The sequence below is a fragment of the Mastigoproctus giganteus genome, chromosome 11, assembly GCF_048544385.1.
Source record: "Mastigoproctus giganteus isolate SK-2022 chromosome 11, ASM4854438v1, whole genome shotgun sequence".
Taxonomy (NCBI): domain Eukaryota; kingdom Metazoa; phylum Arthropoda; class Arachnida; order Uropygi; family Thelyphonidae; genus Mastigoproctus; species Mastigoproctus giganteus.
In genome coordinates this window covers 69,676,114-69,697,473 of record NC_143585.1, presented here as the reverse complement: position 1 = coordinate 69,697,473, position 21,360 = coordinate 69,676,114, and the positions used below count along the sequence as shown (strand labels likewise).

Genomic DNA, 21,360 nt, shown 5'->3' with positions numbered 1-21,360 from the left:
ATAAACTTAGATTGCTGCTCTGGAGATATTAATGAATATGAATAACAAAAAAAGTGCTGATAATCTCTGGAGTGATATAGATGATTAAAAGTAATGTCATTAAGCAGTAAGCACCAGCAAGTGTAGAGCACTGTGTGCGTGCGTGAGCAAGTGAGCCTCTTGCACTACAATTAACTGTCTTCATTCTTCGTCTACGAAGAGCTTTTTTGTTGTCCCCCCCACCAGAGATTTATTATTATCATCATCAGCCATATGGTGCAAGGAAGCCTGAGGCTTATGCTGCACCAGCCAAAAGAAAAAAAAAAAATTCCAGAGAGAGAGAGAGAGAGAAGAATGATAATATCCAGCTCAGGACCCTGGGTGTGCCAAGCCCATACTCACCAGATGTGAGCCCCTGGGGTTAATAACCATCTCTTCTGTTTTAAATATTTAAAATTACCATTCACCACATATAAACTTTTCATAATTTATCTAAACTGAGGCTTTGAAATAAGTTATTGAAAAGAAAAAAAAAAATTCATGTTAACAAAGTTCCTATTGCAAAACCATTGGCACAATACCAAGTTTGATATACAGAAATATTTGGACTTTTATGGTAATTTTTTTTTTTCTTAAAAGAACAACCATTTTTAGGCAACTTTTTTTTTTTTTTTTATTTGTAGTGTCATCCGTCGTCTAGCAAGCTTGATTAGTAGACATGCTGTTCTGAAAGCCCAGCATGAAGCTTCTCTTAAACAGGCTAAAAGTGCTAGTGAAGCTGCAGAGAGATTACTGAAGGATAAGGTATTGTATTTTTTTAAATGTATTTACTGTGTGCATATGTGGTAGTGGTAAAATTTATTGCATCATCCCATCATATGGATATTCAGAAATAGGAAAAAGCTATAAAATTATGCTACTCCTTCCCACAGCAAACTTTAAGTTCCCCTCACCCCCTTTTTTCTTGTTTTGGCATATTTTCGCTTGAAATAAGATTTCAAAAGGAAGGATCACATTGCATTTTTTTTTTTAAGGGATTGAAAAAAATATATATAAATTAAGGAAATGATGACATTTGCCTTCCAAATATGAAAACAAAATCATAATAAAATATAACAATAAGCAGTATTTTTTTTAATATGCTTTATGATTAAAATTTTCATAATTTTAAATCTGCATGTTATAATTCCCAAGAATGATATTTGTGAAGATTTATCTACTTACATCACTAGTGAAAATAAACTTTGATGTGTGCACCTGTACATGGCAAGGTGACTTCCCAGTGATGCCGCTGGTCCTCCAGAATATTGTCACTGGGATCCAGCACCCACAGCCTAGGTTCCAGGTTAACATCATAGAAAACTGGCATGTTTTCCATGTGCTGCAACCTGTGAAAACTCAGAAAGGTGGACTGTGGTGGTTGAGGATGGCCCAACTTCAACATGCCACTTCGACCCCCTGCTCAGGAAAGATGGGTGATCCTGGTATGGCTCGCCTATGATCAGTCAGCTAGTGGGTTTGCCTGCAAGGGTCAGTCATGTCAATGCCAGTCCCTACCCTCATGGTCTGAGGTACAGGACATTAGTGCAGGTATGGTATTTAGGTAGCCCTGGCGACCTACTCCCAAATGCATTTATTGCTTGCCTGGTAGTGGGCATCCCATTTGAGCTCTGTGGTGGGTGGAGAGCTCTGGCACTGAACCAATATTAAAAACACTATGAATCCTGATAATGTTATTTCTTCTGAGAACCCGAACACAGTCCCTAACAGAAAATAAAAACGGAAGCACAAATGCCAAAGCAGCAAAGAAATCCTGAACTGAAGTACTATCAGGTCCCATTCCAAGATTCTTAATCATGCACTCACAAACTGAGAAACATCCTGGGAAAATGTCGCTCTTTTTCATACAGAGAGGTTAGCAGGTTCCCCAAAAACAGTTGAGGCTTTATTCTAGGGATATCTTAATTGAAACCAGAAATGATAGGCACTCTGAGCCCGTATTCTGAGCAACTTCAGTTGGAGGAATACAGTTACCATGCCACCGCACAGAATCTTAAATTCATTGAGAGGTGGGATCTCCTTGATGGTTAAGAGGAGGAAATCTGCTCTGAGTAAAGCCACAAGGAGTGATACTGTTAAAAGAATTTTCATGTATAAGGATAAGATATTAGTACCAGCCAGAAACCTCATTATTATGTTTAATTTTCCAACATTCCTAATATGGTAACAACTGGGTATGGCCTGCCTGTGTTCAGTGGTGTAAAAGATCATGAAAGCAATGCACGTACAACGACCAAACTCACTTGTGTCAAGGTGGATACTTGAGCATACTCAAGGGCATGCCAGCAATGGAAACAAGAAAAGGAAATACAACAAAGCAGAGTTGAATATTCCATATCAAGAGGCAAGGACACTGGTAATGCCAATGAGAAGCAATAAGCCCACATGGGCTCAGAAGGCTGCTGGAAAGACTTCTGTTGGAACTAAAACTGATATTATAATTCCACAAAAGAATCTTTTGCTCCCATTACCTGCTTCTTCTTGAATACTCAAGATCCAGTACAAAATACTCAATCAGCTGCCACTCCCATATTGATACCACTTAAACTGCTCCACCTCTAACTAAACTAAATAATATGGAGAACACCAAAAAACCTGACTTGCTGCCTGCTACAAATGAAAAAATTGAGGTAGAGGTGAAGGAAACAAAGGAAGACTATCTTGGAACTTTTTTTTGCAGAGGACGATGTGGACACTGGATGTCAGTACTCCCCAAAAAGGATAAATCCAGGACCGAGAAAGCAATGCCCTCATCCTCTCAGAAGCCCATATAGCCCCAGAAAAAGTAATGTGCACATTAAAATTTCTGTAACAGAACTACCATAGTTTGTCAGAATGGTGAAGATCAAGACCCTCCTTGTATAAATACAAGCCAATGTGCTTCTGCTTACAGGAGACATATTTAAAGGCAAATGAGGACCCTTACAGGTGTATTCAGAAGGACAGAGTTGGGGATGGATTTGTCTGTGGAGGAGTTGATACTTGAGTAGGTTGAAAAGGAGTAGCCATACCCCCTTTTTAACCTATACCACTGTCCACTAATGTAGAGGCCATAGTGATTCATCTCACCGTAGGGTTCCTTCTTGCTCAATCTATTTGCCAACTGGGAACAACTTCCCTCGGGGAGACCTTGATGATTTGATTTAGCGGTTTCTGCCCCATTTTCTATTATTAGGAGATTTCAATGGGCATAGTACTCGGTGGGATAGTGCTGACATCAATGGGAAGAGATTGGATTATAGAGTGTATGCCTGAAAACAATGACCTTACCTTTCTAAATGTGGACTGTAATACCTTTTACACATGTCTACTCACACGTTTACTGCCATTGATCTTTCCATCTGCTCCACTTCCTCCTTATGTGAACATGGGAGGTTGAAGAAATCCTTTACAATAGTGATCACTTCCCCATGATATCCACCCTTTGCAGTGGGAGCCATGCCATCTTTCATTTGCTATGGTCGAAAGTTGATCATGCTGACTGGAATGTCTTTAAACATCTGGCAGCATTTAATAGAACCACAGTCAACAAGGAGATAATTAATGACACAGTTAAGTATATCACAAAGTATTGTCCAAGCAGCAGCAATTGGAATTCTGAAGACAGAGTTGGTTTCCACCATTTCTGAAATCATGATAGAATGCACAGCAGCAAGAAAGGTAAAAAATAAGGTGTGGGAGATATTTTGTTGATATCGTACCACAGAAATATCTAATAGCCTTCAAATTTGCACAAACAAAGCATGTTATCTTAATGTCAGAGCATAAGGAATCTTGGATCCACTTCATGTCTTCCATCAGCCAAGCAGTGATACCAAAAGTCATTTGGGACTAAGTCCAGAAAATGAAGGGCAAATACATGTCACACCTTTTGTTGATCCTGGAGCATAATGGATATGCAATTGTGAACAATCTTGGGGATAGATTTGCTAAGGTGTCTGCCAAAAAACATCTTGCACCCCAGAGTTTCTCACCTTCAAGCAGAAATCTGAAAAACAGCAATTGAAGCTGTTCTCAAATGGCTGCGAAACCTGTAATCAGCCTTTTACACAATGGAAACCAAAAGTAGCACTCTCTATCCCAGGTGATTGCTGTTGGGCTAGACTACATCCATGATGAGATGATTAAACATCTTTTGTCAAAATCTGGACTCCTGGCACAAGGCAATCATACTTGCCTTTTCTAAACCAGGAAAGGATCCAAATATACCAAATAATTATCTTCCTATAACTCTGATCAGTTGCTTGTGAAAGATCCTGGAATGAATGGTCATTATTTGCCTCATATGATATTTAGAAGCTAACGATCACATTTCTAGGACACAGTGTGGCTTCCAAAGAAACAGGTCAATATTCAACCATTAATCCAACTGTAAACATCTATTCGTGATGTTTTCTTCAAATGTAAGCATCAGGTATCAGTTTTCTTTGATATGGAAGAAGTGTATGATGCTGTTTGGAGATTTGGTATTTAAAAAGATATTTACAACTTGTGTCTTAGGGGACACATTGCCATTTTTATTAATTTCCTCTCAAAGTGCTCATTCCAAGTTTGTGTAGGATCCACTCTCTCTTAGTCATTTTGCCAAGAGGAGATAGTTTCTCAAAGATCAGTCTTAAATGAAATGCCTTTTGCTATCAGTTAATTCTGTTACTGAACAGCTTCCTCTAACTGTGGCACGTAATAGCCATTGTTACTAATGCAACAAAAAAAAATCTTATACCAAACCTCTACTATAAACAGTGACCTCTTTGTCGATGACTTTAGTATCTTTTCACATTTGTGCAACGTAAGAGTTATTGAAAGGCAATTGCAGCATGCCGTTGGCCATGTCAACTCTTGGGTAATGGATTCAGGTTTTCATCCCAGAAGACCATTTGCATCCACTTTTTTGGAAGCTTAACCTTAACCGGTACTAAAGCTGAGACAAAATACCATCCCAATATCATCTGAAACAAAATTCTGGGATTTATATTTGATAAAAGGTTGACATTTTACAGTACATGCGTCAACTTTGAACAAAGTGCACAAAGGACCTGTACATACAGGCTATGTCCTCCAAAAAGTGGGATGCAGACCATTATACATTACTTCAACTTTATTGTGTACTCATGCATTCTAAATTAGATTATGGGTCCCAGGTGCATGCATTGGCTAGAAGCAGCCTACTGCAATGAATTCATCCAGTCCATCAACTGACCATTCGTATTACCGCTGGAGTGTTCCGAACTTCTCCTGTCCAGTCTATATGTTGAAGCAACCAAACCATACTTTCTTTGATGTAAGCAGTTATCATTATAGTACACCTTTTAAACTAAAATTCCTGCCAGACCACCCTACATAGTCATCCATTTTTGAGCCACATTTGAGAAACCTCTATAACAGCTGCAAGACTGCCAGCTATTCTTTGGTATTCACATCCAAGGTTTACTAAGAGAACTGAACATCATGTTAGACAGTGTCTGAGTCAAGGCAATCACCACCACCCTGGCATGCTTGAATGCCATCATGCAACTTCTCTATTAAAAAAAAAAAACTGAGGAAAAGTCTACTCCAAATTCTGTCTACCAGCAATTTTATGCTGCTTACCAAGCCAAATACTCAAAACTTCTTGCCCGTTGAGGTTGCGCTATCAGTAAAGAATATTTAAATATAAATTGTCATGTATTGTAGTTGTAAGATTTTTTTAAATAAAAAAATTAACTTGGCAATTTTCCTACTTTTCTAAATCACTCTCTTAAAACAGTTTTAAAATAATGTGCAGCCCACACAGACAACCCTCTAACATATTTCTAAAGGAAAATTATAACCTTAAAGTAGCAAAAGTAAAGTGTACTGTTTTGTTATAAGAAATCTGAAACCTTTATGGTTTTATGTCTCCTAAACTCCTGCAAGAAGAATAAGGCTAAACCTGTTCAAAAAACAGTTAAACAAGTGAAGGTGTATGGAGTGAAATCTACCCAGGGTCAACTTTTGACTGACCGTTTAGTCACTGAAGTTAATTTATTGCTGTTGACTCCTTTCCAGCTTCTGTTTGGCATTGAAGAGTTTAGCAAGATTTGAAATTTTTTTTTAATGTGCGGAAGTTTTTACTCCCACTACATTTGGGTTGAATCATATTGTGATTTTCTCTATCCAAGTAATTTAAAAATGTGTATAAAATTTGTTTTATCCTTATGTAATTTTAGAAAGAAAAAGGAGATGGAGAAGCAGCTGATAATGTAGGTAACACAAAGTTTGAAGAAAGCGAGAGGAAAGTTCAGATGCTGAAAGATGAACTCAAGTCAACAGAAGAAGGTAAGTATTGCATAATACTTCAAAATTTGTTATTTACCTATAGGACTAAGACCAGTTTGCTTGTCTTTTTTTCATTTAAAGTGTTATTTGTTATGAATGCTTATATTTGATACTACCCTCTGCAAACCTTCAATTCAACAAGATTTGCTGTTAATTAAACCATTGTAATTAAATTTCCTTTTCACTTGGCTGTATAAAGTAATGAGAGTAGTTAGATTATAATGTTTGTGTTGAATATATTAGAATGCCGAGTATAAGACTAGTATCAACATCTATCCTTTCCACTATGATTTCAGGCTTGCCATGTGGTCTCACTAATGTTTTCACAATTAGCTGTGACAAATAGCTGCCAGTGACATTTTATTTTGCCAGTGTGCAGTGATTGAATTCATTTATATAAAAGGAGTATAGATCAGCTACAGACATCCATAAGCAATGAAGTTGTTTATGGATGTCTGGAGGTGTGTATGGAGTTGCCTACATGGCCAGCATTGTCAGAAGGTGGATGAAACAATTACAGACATTGCTGATTGGATTGAAGAAGTGCTGGTGTATCACCAATCCATAAAAGTAGTTCTAAGAGCAAAGCAGATAATTATAGACTAGTCAGTCTGAATTCAGCAGTAGAGAAAATCTTGGACACAATGATTGAGAATTCAATCAGAGATCTAGCTAGAAATGGTATTTTCAAGTCATGACATTGACAAAGGGATACTAGGCTTATCAATGTGAACATTTGGAGAGTATTAAATGGCCAGCACCAGCCGTCACTCCTTCAGGATGGCCCGGATAGGCTGCAGTGATAGTTGGATAAGTGACAGATTTTTAATTACTGCAAAATGCAAGGTTTGCATTTTGATTATAGCAGTGCTGAAGTAACTATACACTAGCAGCAGTTGAATTGAAAACAGATGAGAAATCAGATTTGGCACATGATGTGAAATTCTTTGTGTGGTGCAGAGAAGCTATGAGAACTCATGGTGTGCCCTATTGAAGGCTTATCAAACATACTGTATCTGGATATGGAAGCAGTGTAACCAAACTGGTCAGAATGTGTTGTGACCTGTGATAAGTATACCTTTTTTATATGAAATTTTTTTTTTTTAAATGATGTGATAAGAATATTTTAAATGGCTAAAGGCAAACTTCCACACATCTGTTCTACAACTGTCTTTCCTCAATTTGACTTTTGTCCCCTCGGGTGATTAATCTGGGCAAGAGGTAGAATTTCATCAGCATTGACCTTGCTCAAACCATTCAAGGCCTTATACACCTCAATCAGATCACCTTGCAGGTGCCTAGTCACCAGGCACTGTAATTTGCAAATCTTAAGCCTTTCTTTGTAGAGCAACCCATTGTTCCATTCACTAATCTTGTTGTCCCTCTTGTACTTGTTCCAGCATCTCTACATCCTTCCTAAAATGAGGCCTCCAGACCTGCATACAGTACTCAAGGTGGGGCCTGACCATTGCCTTATACAAGGGGATAATCACCTCCTTATCCCTGCTAGAAAAATTTCTGACAAGACACCATGAGAGACTACCTTTGTAGATTGTCTGCACAGCTCAGAAAATTTCATATCTGACTGCACAATTATCCCCAGTTCCTTTTCATTCACAGTTGATATGTTACTCTGGGGTTACTGCTACTCATATGCAGTACCTTACATTTGTCAATGTTAAACTTCAGTTGCCACCTCTCAGCCCATCTGCTCAACATTTCTAGATCCTCTTGCAGTAGTGTACTGTCATTAGTGTAATTAACAACTGTGCCAACCTTCGTATCATCTGCAAACTTAGACATTAAGCCTGATATACCTTCATCAATATCATTAATAAATACAGAAAACAACAATGGACCCAACACTGACCCCTGGGGAACTTAACTAATAACATTAGTTCCATGATGAGCAGTGTCCATTGATTACCACTCTGTATTCTCCCACTCAACCATCCCTTTATCCATAGCAGCATTTTGCCCTTAATGCCATGTTGCTCCAATTTGTACAGTAGCCTTCCATGTGCAACAGTGTCAGAAGCTTTCCTAAGATCCAAGTATATGATATCGAAATTTATTTTTGCATTCAGTTCCTTTGTGACTATATCATAGTATCCAATCAAATTAGTCAGACATGAAGAAGTCATGCAAACCCATGCTGTCTCTGAACTATAACAGAAGTGTTGTCTAGATGATCCTGCAGTGCTTTTTTTACCCGTGTTTCCATTAATTTCCCTGGAACAGAAGATAAACTAACAGGTCTGTAATTACTTGTCAGACTTTGATCCTCCTTTGTGAATTGGGGTCACATTTATCTGACATTCAGTTAGATCTAAGCCTTGAACAGTATTTCTTTGTTGGTATGAAAGGCCTAGTAGCTTCCAAGAGTAATTCTTTGAATGCTTCCCATTTAGAATTTGCCGTTGGTAATATCATCAGTTGGTTCCACTGTATAGACTTTAAAAACTGTCTGAGCCCCATACGAAAGCAAAAACCCTTGCCTTTACCCCTGATGGTAGTTACCTCTTTGAGTAAATCTCATGTCGACACACTGTGATCACTGCCACCAAGTGGCCTTCTTAATGCATGAAGAATCACTATTGATAATCAAATCAAGAGTATTAGTTCCTCTTGTTGCCTCCCAAACATGCTGCTGTAGAAAACAATCATCCAATAAATCCACAAAAGCCTTGCTAGTGTGCGAATGACCAACCCACAAGTTCCACTCAATATCTGGGAAATTAAAATACCCCATTATAAGACAATCTGATTTACTGACCCTTTCTATTTCTGTGTACAGCTGTTCATTATACACATCAGAGTAATTAGGCCCATAGCACACTCCTCCTCAATTTTGCTTTCCCAGTGCATATCTCCTCAAGCTATCTTGTCACACCAAACTGACTCAACACTGCATTGTCCACCATGTCAACTGGATGCACTTCCTTAGATTTTGTGTTTCTTAACTAATAGCATAACCTCTCCTCCTTTCCTATCCTGTCTGTCCTTCCTGTACACATTGTACTCCCCAAATTCCAAATATGCATTCCTTATATCTGTGTGACACCACATCTCTGATATCCCAACATTGTCTGCCTTTGATGTTTTGACCAGCACCTCAAATTCATTAAATTTATTTACTACACACCTAGCATTGGTGTACATGCAAGTATACATGCACCTGTTCTTATTCTTAGCTACTCTAACAGAGCCCATGTATTTACTTGTTCTGTAATGACTCCCAGCAGTCTCTGAAATCCCCAGCACCTTGTTTTCCAGGCTGCTGCTCATTCCAATACAAGCAGTGCAAGAATCACCTTCACCTCTGCCAGCAGATACTATTAATCTATTAGTCCATGTATCTCTCCAAGCCACCTAACACTGCCTCAATAGCATCAGCAAATATTCTCGCGCCCTTTCTAGTTAAGTGTATCCCATCCCTGTAAGAAGCAGTCTCTCCTCTCAACATGCACAGACTAGGCTTTAAAAAATTATACCCATGAGCCTTGCACGATATATCCAGGGCTGAATTGATTGACAAGACTCATCATATACTCTCTCCTATTGTGTCTGGGCAGAATTGCAGACACCTTCAAATTAAACCCTAACTCACTGTTTTTTTTTTTTTTTTTTTTTTCAACATTGATCTGTACTTGCTAGGTAATTCCGCCGTTCTCCTACTCTTAATGTCATTGGTGCCAACATGTACATCAATATCACGTTTTGTGCCCTTATAAGATATCTGCTCTACAACGTCAACTTTTGCCCCTGGCAGACATACCCTGGTCCTGTTCTACCTATCATTTTTGAACAATATATTACCCATTTCCCTGACAATAGAGCCACCGACAACAACTAGTTGCTATGGGACCAGTGCATTCTGCCCTGGGATTGCTGCTGTGTTGCCTGATGTTCAAGGGCAAGCTCTGGCATTGATGTGGACAGCTGAGAGCTTGATGGGCCCTCAATTTTAGTCCTTTGAGGGCATCTACCCTGTTCTTCAAGCTTTCATAAAGGCTCATAATAATGCTGAGTTGGTGCCTCATTTACTCACACTCCTCACATCAAGCACACACAAAGACATTCCCCTTGGCAATATCATGTCTCATTCCTGATTGCTCCACAAACATCAAACAAGCAGTACATTTCAAAAGGATATGATTCAGAGAACAACCACCCCCCTCATTTCTCCCCTGAGCCACACTCCACTACCTTGAGCCTTTTGCTTTGCTGCTCTGTGCTCTGGTGTGAGGCATGATTTCAATTCAGTTTTAAAATTCAAATATAAATTTAATACAATTAATAATATTACACAACTTCTATCCCAATGCAGTAATAACACTATATATATATTTCAGCATTGAGTTTTATCCCTTTCCAAATTACGTTATATTAATATTCTCTCCTATCAAGTTTAAGTTATGTACTAAGTTATAACGTTACGTTTGTAAAATCTAAGTGGTATGTATTATGTATTAAGTTAAAACTTTACATTTGTAAAATCTAAGTATTTATAATAGTTAATAAATTTAACTGTCTATTACCACCCACATGGTTCAAACTCTCACACCAGCTATATATATGCCAACTCCCTAATTCTAAAGGCATTAGCATTAGTAGAGGCATATGATGCAAGAAAGCAAGCTTATGCAGCATCAGCCAAAAAAAAAAAAAAAAAACCACTTCCATTTCACCCCTCCATTCGTTCGAAATACATGTCCAGCTGAGCCTTAAATTTATTTAGGCTATCAACTTTCACAGCAAGGGATGGAAGTCTGTTCCATTAACCAACTACCTGCTGGCTAAAGGCAAATTTCCGCTGATCTATGCTACATCTGTCTTTCCACAATCTGAATTTATGCCCTCTCAGATTATTCTGAGCAAGATGAAGAATCCCATTGGCATTGAGCATGCTCAAACCATTCAAGGCTTTATACACCTTTATGAGATCACCTCGCCAGTGCCTAGTCTCCAGACACTGTAATTTGCAAAACTTAAGCCTTTTTTCGTAAGAGCAACCCTTTGTTCCATTCACTAATCTTGTTGCCCTTCTCTGTACTCGTTCCAGCAGTTCTATATCCTTCTTGAAATGAGGCCTCCAGACCTGTATATAGTACTCAAGGTGTGGCCTGATCATTGCCTTACACAAGGGAATAATCACCTCCTTATCCCTGCTAAAAAAATTCCTGTATATCATTGACAAGACACCATGAGCTACTCTTGCAACCCATCTGCACTGCTCAGAGAACTTCATATCTGCCTGCACAATTACCCCCAGGTCCTTTTCATTCTCTACCACTGTCAGTGTAGTACCACAGAGTTGATACGTTGCTCTGGAGTTGCTGTTACTTTGCATTTGTAAATGTTAAACTTCATTTGCTACCTCTCAGCCCATCTACTCAACCGTTCCAGATCCTGTTGCAGCAGCATAGCGTCAGTAGTGTCCTTAACAACCCTGCCAACCTTTGTATCATCTGCAAACTAGGACATTAAGCTTGATATACCATCATCATCAATATAATTTATAAATACAGAAAACAATAATGGACCCAACACTGAACACTGAGGGACTCCACTAATAACATTAGTCCACGATGAGCAGTATCCATTGAGGCTCTACTAATATTATTAATGTCATACATTATGTCTACAAGACATAACGTACGACAAGTTAAGTTATTAAAATTCATCAGCAGTGCTATAATTCATAGTTTATAATCCTCTGCTGACATTGTTTACACTGCTGCAAGTTATGTAGAAACTTCCAGTATCTGCTGTACCGATACGAAAAACAGTGGGGGCAGATTTGTATGCTATTGTCGATACAATGTCGGCAGAATCGACTGGTTTTTTATGCAGTTACAAGGCTGAGTAGCGAATAAATGCACTAAATTAATCAGAAAAATCACAAAAAATACTATACTAATAAATTTAAATCAAAAGTTATACAAAAACAATTTCAAATCAATAAATAAAAAAGTTGACTTAGTGGCTTGTGAACACGACTGGCTCCCACTAGCCTCAAACTAGAAACAGGTAATGAGAAATATTGATAGTGCGATTCATTACTAATAGTGTACATTTTGAAAGTATTTCTGATAATTGGTCTTTTTATCCTGTAGATAAAATATAATTTAAAAGAAATTTGTTATATATGATATACAAATATAATTAAGCTTTTAATATATTTGGGCATATTTTTTTCAGAGCTTAATCGTGTGAAAACTGACTTGGCAACCATGAAGAAGCAGGCTGAATCGACCAATGTTGAATATGACCGCCTGTTGAATGAGCATGAAAAAGTACAGGTATAAGTTTTATTCATAGTTTATTTTTTAAATTTTGCTATCAAAATTAGTTTCACATTTGGTTTAGTATTTTAGCAACGTGCGAAAAGCTTCAGCTCTTGATATATTTGCCCTGAACCTGAATTGAGGTTTGGAAAAAATGCTATTCCAATAGTACTGGAGATAATTCTTGACTCATTTTTGAAAAGAAGTTTACCTTTCTTCACCATATTCATGAATTGTGCATGACAGGTCATGAAAATTTTCTTTCTCTTTGTCTCTCCCTCCCCTCCTTTGCAGGGCACAGATCACTACACTTTGCTTCATCTGTATTGTGCAACTAAAATTAGATTATGGGTCTGAGGTATATTCATATGCCAGAAACAGCATCCTCTGGTAGCTTGACCCTATCCACCATCAGGCTATTTGTATTGTAACTAAGGAATTCAGAATATTTCCTGTTTAAAGGTCTATACATAAAGCAGTTGTCTCTATGATATTCATTTAAACAAATCCCTGCCAGAACACCCCATGTGGATATCCGTTTTTGTGCCATGCTGGAAAAATCTTTATAATACTTGTCAGACCCCCAACTGCCCATTCGGTATTCGTGTTTACGTATTATGGTAGACAAGATTGCCCATTCACCAAAACAGCCCTTTCCATCTTGGCTTGCTTATATACCAGCATGCAATGTTTCCATTAAGGACTGGATGAAGTCTAATACTTTGTCTACCTTCAGCTCTATTTTTGCACAGCTAACTGAACATTCTGACTTCTTGTCAGTTTATACAGATGGCTCGAAGCCAGAATCATGTGGGATCTGCTGTCTTTTCAGATGTAGCTTCTGAAAAGACAGCAGTTATATGCTGAATCAGTTATGTCTCAGGTATCTGCTTCTGATGGATTCCTAGTCACAGTGGATTATGGGAAATGATTTGGCTGATTCTGCTGCAAAATCAGCGGCTCCTACAAGTAATCGTGGCTTGTCAGTCTCCTATACAGTTCAAGTCTTGTGACACCATTCTAACAATGAAGTACATTTTATCTGAATGTCTGGTGGTTATTTTTGCCAGAAATTTGTTTTAGTACTTTTGCCCATTTTATTGAGCCATGTATGCTCAATCAGCTTTTATCTGACAATGACAAAGTTTCAGAAAATTTCCAGTTTTTAAAAATTATAAGTATATATCATCATGTATAATTGTGTTATTATATATTTTTTATTATTACAACAAAATCATCCTATTTATTATGGATTGTTAGGAATGTGTTATTGCTACAGTTAATTATACCTATGCACATGATTAACTTGCTTAATTCCTTTGAAATTTCTCTTAATTTCTCTGATTTTGTGGAGTGGATGCAGGTATAACGCGGTTGCATTTCATATATTTTTTAGCCTAATGGTGCTGACTAACAATATATTATTGTTAGTGGCAACATTGTTTAAGTTTAATAAAAGACTTAGTATTAGTGATTAACTAGAATTAATATAAAAATTAAAAAAAAAAAATTATATTTAGTTATATACACGTATACAGTAAACCCCCCACTATTCGCAGGGATTACGTTCCAGAGAAATGCCGCGAATACTGAGTTATGGCTCCCATAGTAATAAAAGGGTTCCGTTCCAAAGTGTGAAATATATAAGAAAAACTAGTCTAAAATTTTGTATATGTATGTATTATATGTACCTTCATAATATGACTATGTACATAGTGAAAGACAGGCATAAGGCATCGAAATGAAAATAAGAAACAATTTAATATTAAATGTAATATTTATTAGAAATTTCAAACAGCTTTCAAACCAGCACCTTTGCTAGCTAAAAAACTTATTCCGCCAGTGCTATCACCAGTTTCACTAAAGTGTTGATAAAGGTGTTTTGCCTTTTCACGAATGATGAGTGAAATTAACGGAATTTTATTTTGAGTTCGGTCTTCTATCCACAGATTTAAAGCTTTTTCCATTTTTTTCTAATTTAATATCATGAGTTACAGAGTAAATTTTTGAAGCAATTAGCCCGTTTTCACGGACACAATGGCAGATTTTTTTTCTTCAGATTTCTTGATTGATCATACCGTTGACTCACTGATTTTATGTTTTTCCACTGACGAGACATTTTCACCATTAGAAATTTTGTCTAATAACTCATTATCCGCTAATTTCATCACCTTTGATCTTTTCACAATTTCCTTGTTATTTGTAGCCAAATTTTTGTAGGGGTTAGAAAAGAACTTATCCACAATAAAGTCACTTTCTTTGAACCGTTAACACACTCGAAAAAGTCTATTTACGCTAACACACTGCAAAACGCTTGATTTTTCACTTTTGTAAGTACAGTAAACTCCTGCTATTCGCAGTCGCTGATTTAATATAAAATGAAACCTAAAAAAATGTGAATTTTAAAGTGCCGTGAACGTTTTCTGCCATAAAAAAACATGGGTGTGGCTAAAATTATCTTTCTCGGTCAAAACAGCACTCGGTCAAAACAAAATCACGAGCGTGGATGTTTCTCGCTAATCCTTGTTCAGTATGTGTTATGCGCTTGTCATGGAAGGTTTCATAGTTTGCTTTTAATTTATATGCTTATAAATTTATCAATTTATAAATTGATATGCTTAAAAGTGATAAATTACCGTTTTGCAGTGCAAACAGTCTTTTTCAAGCGTGTTAATGGAAGAAAGTGACTTTATTGTGGACAAGTTCTTTCTAACCCGTACAAAAATATGGCTACGAATAACAAGGGAAATGTGAAAAGATCAAAGAAGGTGATGACATTAGTGAATAAAATTGAGTTATTAGACAATTTCTAATGGTGAAAGTGTCTCCTCAGTGGCAAAACTTAAAATCAATGATCGTACCGTTGACTCAGTCAAAAAGTCGGAAGAAAAAATCCGCCGTAGTGTCCATGAAAACACACTAATTGCTTCAAAAATCTGCTCTGTAACTCGTGATGTTAAATTAGAAAAAATGGAAAAGGCTTTAAATCTGTGGATAGAAGACCGAACTCGAAATAAAATAAAATTCCATTAAGTTCACTCATCATTCGTGAAAAGGCCAAACTCCTTTATCAACACTTTAGCGAAACTGGTGATAGCACTGGTGGGATACGTTTTTTTAGTTAGCAAAGGCGCTGGTTTGAAAGATTTGTTTGAAATTTCTAATAAATATTACATTTAATATTAAATTCTTTCTTATTTTCATTTTTAATGCCATATGCTTGCATTTCACTATGTACAAAGGGTACTAGGAAAGTTTTGCAATACAGCTTTGTTTATTTAATTTTTTCAAAGTAATTTCCTCTACATTCAATACACCTCTCCATCCTCCGAAACCAATCTTTAAACCAGTTCTGCCAAGTTTCACTAGGGAGTATAGCACACTCGTCCCAAGCCCGTAGAAGGTCCTCATCACTGGAAAACCGCCTCCCCTTTTAGCTTCATTTTCACATGCGGGAACAGTGCAAAGTCGCAGGGAGCAAGGTCTGGACTGTAGGGAGGGTACTCGAGAAGTTTCAGTCCTGTCGTGGTCAAATATTCGGTGCAGGCTTTGGCGCGGTGAGCTGGAGCATTATCGTGATGGAGGTACCAGGTGTCCATTCTTGACTTTGGCCGCAGGTTCTTCATAGATCCAATGACTTTAGGCAGGCATTGTTCAGTATACCACTTAGCTGTGACTGTCTTCTGCGTGTCCAAAACGACACGTTCCACAATTCCACTCGATTTGAAAAATACAGCTATCATTTTCTTCTTTACAGATCGGGATTTTCTGACAATTACGGGTGTGTCGTCATCATCAAAGACCCAAACTTTGTTTTGAGCCTTGGTCGGCAGATCGTAATAGTACAGCCAAGTCTCGTCACCTGTCACGATGTTGTTCACATACCGAGATTGTCCCTTATCAAACTTTTTTAACATCTCCCGGCACCAAGTCACACGTCGTGTCATCTGCTCTTCAGTCAGTTGATGCGGCACCCAGAGAGAACAAAGTTTCTTCACATGCAAATGATCTTGCAGAATCGAACGAATTGCTGGTGCATTTAGGCCCAAAGTATCCTCTATCTGTTGGTAGGTCACTCGCCTGTTTTCGTCAAGCATTTTCCTCACAGCAGTAACGTTTTCCTCCGTAACTGACGTTCGTGGCCTTCCCGGCCTCTCAGAATCCTCCAGAGTGAAATTTCCCCTTTGGAATTCTCTATACCACCTGAATATCGTTGTACGATGTGGACAATCATCATCTAGTGCAAGAGTCATTTCTTCTAAGCACTGGTCTATGGTTAAACCACGCACGAAATTATACCGCAAAACTGTCCTTATCTCATTTCGTGACCACGATGCCATCGCAAGCACTTTACACTCTCACTACTAATGAATAACTGAGCCCATCGACTTGGTGCGGCGGCTACTATGCACGTATGAACATGTCTCAACATGCAGCAACAAGCAGCTTCCTGTGATTCATTGTTGCGTCATATTGCAAAACTTTCCTAGTACCCTTTGTACATAGTCATATTATGAAGGTACATAATACATATGTACAAAATTTTAGACTAGTTTTTCTTATATATTTCATACTTTGGAACAGAACCCCTTTATTACTATGGGAGCCATAACTCAGTATTCGCGTTTTCGGTATTCGTGGCATTTCTCAGGAACGTAACCCCCGCAAATAGTGGGGGTTTACTGTATATAAATTTATTCAATTTATAAGCATATCAATTAAAAGCAAACGACGAAACCGTCCATGACAAGCACAGAACAAGGATTAGCGGGGAACATCCACGCTCGCATTGTCACTCCTCTCCCCCCACCCACTGAGCGTGTTTTGACCGGGAAAGATCATTTTATCCACGCCCATGTTTTTTTATGGTGGAAAATGTTCATGGTGCTTAAATTCACATTTTTTTAGGTTTTATTTTGTGTTAAATCAGTGACCGTGAATACAGATACCGCGATTAGTGGAGGTTTACTCTTTGTATATATTGCTTTTGTTATTTGTAAAATAATAAGAGGAGTTTACCTCAATATAGTACGTAGAACACTTCCGTGTGATATCCTCCAGAAATTAAAACGGAAAAAACGAAAAAATCGCCACCTTACCAGTACATTACAGTAAAATATAAATAATTAAATAATTAAAAAAAAAACAATTTAACCAATTTTTTAAAATTTTTTAAATATATTTTTAATTGTGTTTAATCATTTTAAAAAATTTTTAATTTTAATTTTTGAATTAAAAATTTTTTATTAATTTTTTAAATTATTTAATTATTTATATTTTACTCTAATGTACCGGTAAATTGACTTTTTTTTTTTTTCGTTTTAATTTCTGGAGGGTATCATACGGAAGTGTTCTACGTACTATATTGAGGTAACTCCTCTTATTATTTTACAAATATTATTATCAACGTAGAATGTATTGAGTATTACAGCTCTGATTCATACTATCTAATTGCTTTTGTTATATATTTTTTGATGTGGTAACCTATTTAGTGATAATTAAGAGTAGTTTTGCCTTCTGTTTTTTTTTTTTTTTACTGGTGCTTTTAACGTAGCTGTTTCTACATGAGGTAATAAATCTGTTGCTTACTAGGACTTTGTGGAATTTTGAAATCCAATAAATATATGGAAATTGTTATCAATTTTTAATTTAACTTTTTTTTGTGTGGGCCAGTCTTTTATTTTTATTTGTTCATAATGATGCGATGACAAATGTATCTTGCAATTTTTAATATTCTTATTTAAACTTTTATACTATATTTTGTGTAGTTTGTTTGATACCTTATATTATTTCTGAAGACTGCCATAATGTAATTCATGGTGGTATTAGTCAACCTTTGAAATGCTTCCAGAGTTCTATTGTATTTTGAGCCTAATTTGTATGCAAATTGTAAAAATCCATTCTAATAGATTTTTGGATGCTACCTAGGTTAGAATGGGTGTTAGGCCTAAAATGCATTCCCTTTTGCATGATTTCTCTCCATGTATAATCCTGAATTACTGTATATTGGTTGCCTGTCAATATATGCTTGTAATGTGCTGTAAATTTTTTATATTTGGTTTCTCTGCAGAAATAAGGGAAATCAATTGTCAGTTTTATTGAAATCAGTAGTGGTGTTTTTGTAATTACATATAGCCAATCCAGTAGGTCATACATAACTATCTAATCTATGTTAATTTTGTCATTACGTAAATATTTTAAGGTTTTATCACTAATATCTTTCAGGTCCACATGTTGAAATAGGTGATTTTGATATTTTATTATACAAAATTCTTTATTTTTAATTTTGGAGCTAGTGTATCCTATTTTAAATTTAAGAATGTCTTATATAAGATGCTTTATGTGCAAGTTTCTAAACATCTATTGCAAACAAATTTTTCTAAGTGCTTTCAGTTTGCCGTGTTTTAGTGCAAATAGAATGTTATATATAGATTTGATATTAATAGCATAACCATCCCATTCTTTGAGGTGGTATCTCAATTTTTAAGGCTTTAGGGACTTGCTCTGATGCATCTATTATGTTCTTTCTTATTAAACTTAGTAAATTTTTTATTATTTTTTAGTGCTTTGCTCCAAATGTTTTTGGTTAGCTGAAACACAGTAAGTTCATTGTTTGGAGACTTTGGTGAAATGATTGATTGATTAATAGTGCAAGATTGAACAGCTCTATCATGATTTCTCTTCTGCTTTGTTCTGTAGTTGGTATCACTAGGGTTATACTGGTAAACTTGTGTGTTTTTTGAAGTGCTTTAGTTTTATCTCATTGGTAAATTTATCTATAGCTTTTGTTAGATTACTGCTGGCCTTTCTCCATACTTTTTATATCTATAATCTGTATAGGTTTAATCTTAAATGCAATCCTATGCTTGTTTGAACACCATCAGGTATTATATCAATCATTTGTTTGTTGGGGAATTGAATGCTACATGATCTGCATTAGGATTTAATGGGTCCTCCATGGCCTTATCTGAGCCCAAGGGGATTTTTTCTATGATAACCATATAGCATATCATTACGTGTAATTGTGTGTGGCATATCAATTTATTGAAAGGAGAGAAATTAAGGCATAAGGCTTCAGATGGGTTAAAATGTCTTAATTATTATTTTAATAATTCAGAATTTCAGGTGCTGACTAACAATTTGTGTTATAATTAACATAAAAATTAAAAAATATATTATTTATTTTTATTTGTATGTTTTTACTGTACATTGTCAGTTTTGTTTATATATTTTTTGATGTGTTAACCTATTTCTTGGTTGCATCATGGCCTATGTGCCACAAAACAACAAATCATCTTGGTATATTTGCAGAAAATTGTATTCGCCCTTTACATCTTTTCTGTGAACAGTGAAAATAGAGCAACCTTATTAACGTATTTGAAAATATTGCCATTAACCCAGTGGCAGTTATTACACCTGATAGATTGCTCTCCAAAATAACTATTGTATGTTATTGTTGGTTCATGCTGAATAGCTGAAACTTTCAGTACTTTTCTAAATATAGACAGTTTTATTTGAGCAGTTTTGGAAGTGGGCAGTTATTGTTTACTTGAAATTATATATGCAACTATACAGTCTTTCAGAGACTGTCACACACTTGTACCAGGCTATTTGAAGCAGATAGTTAGGTGCCAAGGGATAGTATATTTGTAATTCAGCATGATAATGGACTAATGCTGCCAGATGTGCTATTGCAAATATGACGAAAACTGTACTGAAACCCTGCTGCAGTTTTTATGCACAACAATATCTATAGTATACGAAGAATGGTCCAACAACTAGAAAACATTCATTATGGGCATAAGAACAAAAGTCAGTGATAGATGTATAGGCATAAAAACAACTTTCCGATGCTTAATGGCCTCGCTTATCCTGATTTTACCATGTCAAACATTTCCTGTGCTTTTACTAATCATGATGTAAACCCTTTTAAGTCACTGCTACCAAACCAGCTGGATGTGTGCATGGTCCTGGGGTATTAGTCCATATATTACTCTGTTTAAATTTGCTTTAAATACAAGTTTTTAATGTATAATGTATGGTTTTTTAAATATAATATACTAAAATGAGTAAAATATGAATTTTGTAAAAAATAAGGAAGTTTATAAAGAATTTCTTTATAGATAATTTTTTAATTAAAAGTATTTTTTGTTACTTTAAATATTAATGTTTTATTGTAATTATTAAATTATTTTACAGGCAGAACTTGATAAAGTCCAAGGTAGAGTAGTTGACAAAAAGGAAGAATAGCCAAGAATCAAAAATTGTAAAGAATGAATCAAATCACTTAACTGTTTGAAATACATTTACTTGTCTTTTGGTTTTTCATGACATGTATTCATATTATTGTATATTTTTTCATGAATAAATAAAATTGTGTTTTGTTGTCTAGTATTGATAATTGATTGCAGCATAGATTAAGAAAATATTTATTTTAAATTACTGCATGTTTATGAATCACTTCTCCAAATAACCTGTTGTCTATTTTCTGAAAAACAGATTTATGAAAAGGAAAGTTTGTTCACCATCTTTAAAATGACAGTGACAGTTTTATGTTCTCAAAGGTGATAAAATAATGTTGCTATGCACCATTGCTTTTCGATATGATAGTTAGTGGTGGCATCTTGCAACACAAGTTTAAATGCTGTAGATCACTGTTTCCCAAATTGTGGTGCAGTATCCCAATGGGTATGTTAAACGATTTCCAAGCATACATGGCAGAATTTTTTTTTAT

The 21,360-nt window shown here is 36.2% G+C and overlaps 1 protein-coding gene across 2 annotated transcripts in view; it reads left to right on the top strand.

The window, feature by feature from the left end:
• The window catches only part of LOC150078099 (B-cell receptor-associated protein 31-like), an 88,385-nt gene extending 67,368 nt beyond the window's left edge, over positions 1–21,017 (top strand). For both annotated transcript variants that reach the window (XM_090384631.1, XM_090384632.1), the window contains exons 5-8: positions 663–783; positions 6,228–6,336; positions 12,541–12,641; positions 20,826–21,017. In XM_090384631.1, coding sequence (XP_090240757.1) covers positions 663–783; positions 6,228–6,336; positions 12,541–12,641; positions 20,826–20,876 — 382 coding nt within the window. In that variant the 3' untranslated portion in view covers positions 20,877–21,017. The remainder of the gene's footprint in view (positions 1–662; positions 784–6,227; positions 6,337–12,540; positions 12,642–20,825) is intronic.
• The last annotated feature ends 343 nt before the right edge of the window (positions 21,018–21,360 follow it).